Here is a 2,976-nt window from a genome sequence, read left to right as displayed (position 1 = left end):
AATAACATAGTCTGCCATGGACACCTGTGCTTTGGTTCTTTCATTCTTTTTCTTTTCTTCCTTTTTTTGTCACTTTTGCTATGAATTAAATTAATGAATTCAACGGGATACACCGTCTGCAAGTAGTTGGGTTCAGCATATTATCCTCCATTTTCTAATTGTTACACAAATTTTGGGTAAAACCTCCACTTTTACCCGCTCCCATTGATTGCACCTAGTATAGCACTAGTGTAGCAATAATTGGGTACCCTCCCAGCAGTATACTGGATAGATACTATCCCTTAGTGGGTTGTACCCCCAACCCCTAACTCGCTCACGTTATATATATATATATATATATATATATATAGATAGATATATCTATATATATAAACTTACTTGGAAATGGATGCATGGCATTCAGTCATATAATAACATAAATAACATATATATGCATATAAACATACATATATGTACATACCTACATATATATACATATATGGGTGCAGGATGTCAAAAAAACATGAACAAAATGAAAAACGAGAACATAAAAAAAACAAAAACATGGAAAATGAACATTTTTTTGAACAACGAAAGAAACAAGTAGAGAAACGAGAGAGACAACATAAAGAAGAACCTCTTCATCAGTTGTCCCCTGTTTTATCTACTCCATGTTTCGAATGTTGGGACAAGACACAAGTTAGTTGAAACAGTGGTTCCTGCAAAGCAAATTAAATTAAATTTGGGATTTGTGGAAGGTTAAAGTGGTAACAAAAACAGGACAGTGAGAACAAAACAGTAAAAACAAACAGTAAGGGCCGTTAAGCCATAACAAGGTGAAGTGGTGAACACTGAAGAAACGAGCTTTGACAGGAGACAGACAAATGTGATATATATATATATATATATATATATATCTTTCTGCTTTGGCAGGCGCCACTTGTTTCCTTAACGAAACACTTCCAAACTTGGGACACTGGTAGAATGTGTCATATAAAACATCTTTTACTCTTAGTGTTATTGAGAAAATTTTATCTTTTTAAAGTTTTTACCTCAATAGACGTCAGTGATTGGTTGAAATTACTGAAATACGACAATTTTTTACATGAAATAACTTCGAATACAAAAATTTTTCTCTGTTCTATAAGACAAAATATACAAGTATACGAAGTTTGAAAGTGTTTCGGTAGAAAACACACTAAATAAAACATAAATAAAAAGTGGCACCCACCAAATCAGAAAGATGCCAATAAATTCTTACCTGTTTCAACTTTTTTCTTTTTAACACCCTTTGAATGGGAACCCTTAGGACCTCGTTTAACACTTGTGCCAGTTCTTTCCACATTCTTTGTTAATTCCTCTAATTTCTTTTTGAGATCATCTATTTCTGGATCTGTTTCAGAAAGTATTTTTATACCTCGACCATAAGATGTTCCTTGATGGAGAACAAGCTCCAGTTTTTCATAAGTTGACGCATTAACAAACTCTGGAGCTTTACGCTTTGAGCAATGTAAATTAAAAAACTTTATAAACATTCCTGGCTGTAATAGAAAATAATCAGTTTATCAAAATCCATGCCAACCAATGCTTTGCAAGTGAATTTGATAGATGGAAACTGTGTGGAAGCCCATTGTGTGAGTGTGTTCATTCCCCATCACCACTACCTCATGATGACTAAATTTGGTTACGTCTCCATAACTTAATGGCTTGGAATAAGATACTGATAGAATGAGTACCAGATTTAAAAATAAAGTACTAGGGTCAATCTAAACCCTTTCAAAGCAGTGCTCCAGTATGGCCAGTCAAATAACTGAAACAAGATAAAAAATAAAAAGATAAACCATCCTTAATCTGTGTAATTAACACTTCATCTAAGAGTCTATCTTTATAGACTTTCCATTAATACTTTTACTTGCTCTCACTATTAATTATATTACTCTATATTAATTTAATTAACAAGATGACTGAATTATTAGCACACTGGACAAGACACATCACTGCATTTTGTCTGTCTTTGCTACGTTCTGAGTTCAAATTCCACTGAGGTCAACTTTGTCTTTCATCCTTTCGGAATCTATGAAATAAGTACCAGTTATGCACTGGGGTTGATGTAATAATTTCCCCAAAATTTCAAGCCTTCTGCCTATAATAGAAAAGATATCAATTTAATTAACAACACAGCATTAATGAGAAAACAAACCTTTATGGTTGCGGCTTTTTCAAAATGGTCATCATAGACACAGACATCAACTAGCCGATCTTTGGCAATTTTCTTCAGTTCCATATCAGTTTTCACAGTCAGATTCCTCTCTTCTGGTTCAACAGTGAAGAGTGGGCTGAAAAATATAAAAAAAGATTTCTGAGTTAAAAAATCCTTTGAACTATAAACTCTAGAGAAATATTTGACAAATTAACATGAAATCAATTTTAAGAATGAACAGTCATAGAAGACTGGTGCAGGCTTCTGCTTGGCCGGCTCCTGTCAAACTGTCCAACCCATGCCAGCATGGAAAGCGGATGTTAAACAACAATGATGATGATGATGAACACTAGAGAAACATTGCTTCTTTCCTGAACCTTAATCTATTTAAATAGAATAATGGATTTATAGATAATCCCTTACTTGTAAAACAGGTAAGGGCTGACAGCAACAAGACCATCCAGATTTTAAAAGTTTGCCTCAGTTAACTCCTACCTCAGCCATGCTGACAGAAAAAGACATTAAACCAAACAAATGTAAGGGCAGCAGCAGTGTTGTCGTCGTCATCATCTTCATCATTTTAGCATCTTTTCCTTTGTTGCATGGTTCAGACAAAACTACACTGGGGGCAATGCTCGCCGGTTTCTGAACAAGATAATAATAATAATCTCCCAATCTATTAAAGAGCACACAGTCTGGACATCATTCCACAGTGAGCCAGAAGCAAGTGCCACTTTTAGTAAGAGTCTTTTACCAACAATCCACCAAACTCCTAAACATATAATTCCAAAACAAGC

General features: G+C 34.4%; 1 protein-coding gene across 4 annotated transcripts in view; it reads right to left on the bottom strand.

Annotated features, from left to right (window-relative positions):
* The window catches only part of LOC106872871 (protection of telomeres protein 1), a 19,002-nt gene that overhangs the window by 3,972 nt on the left and 12,054 nt on the right, over positions 1-2,976 (bottom strand). For all 4 annotated transcript variants that reach the window (XM_052976611.1, XM_052976612.1, XM_052976610.1 and 1 more), the window contains 2 exons: positions 2,180-2,315; positions 1,241-1,520 (listed from right to left, as the gene is read on the bottom strand). In XM_052976611.1, the coding sequence (XP_052832571.1) occupies positions 1,241-1,520; positions 2,180-2,315 (416 nt within the window). The remainder of the gene's footprint in view (positions 1-1,240; positions 1,521-2,179; positions 2,316-2,976) is intronic.

The sequence above is a fragment of the Octopus bimaculoides genome, chromosome 25, assembly GCF_001194135.2.
Source record: "Octopus bimaculoides isolate UCB-OBI-ISO-001 chromosome 25, ASM119413v2, whole genome shotgun sequence".
Classification (NCBI taxonomy): Eukaryota; Metazoa; Mollusca; class Cephalopoda; order Octopoda; family Octopodidae; genus Octopus; species Octopus bimaculoides.
The sequence above is the reverse complement of the archived record's forward strand: the minus strand, read 5'-3'. Positions and strand labels throughout refer to the sequence as shown.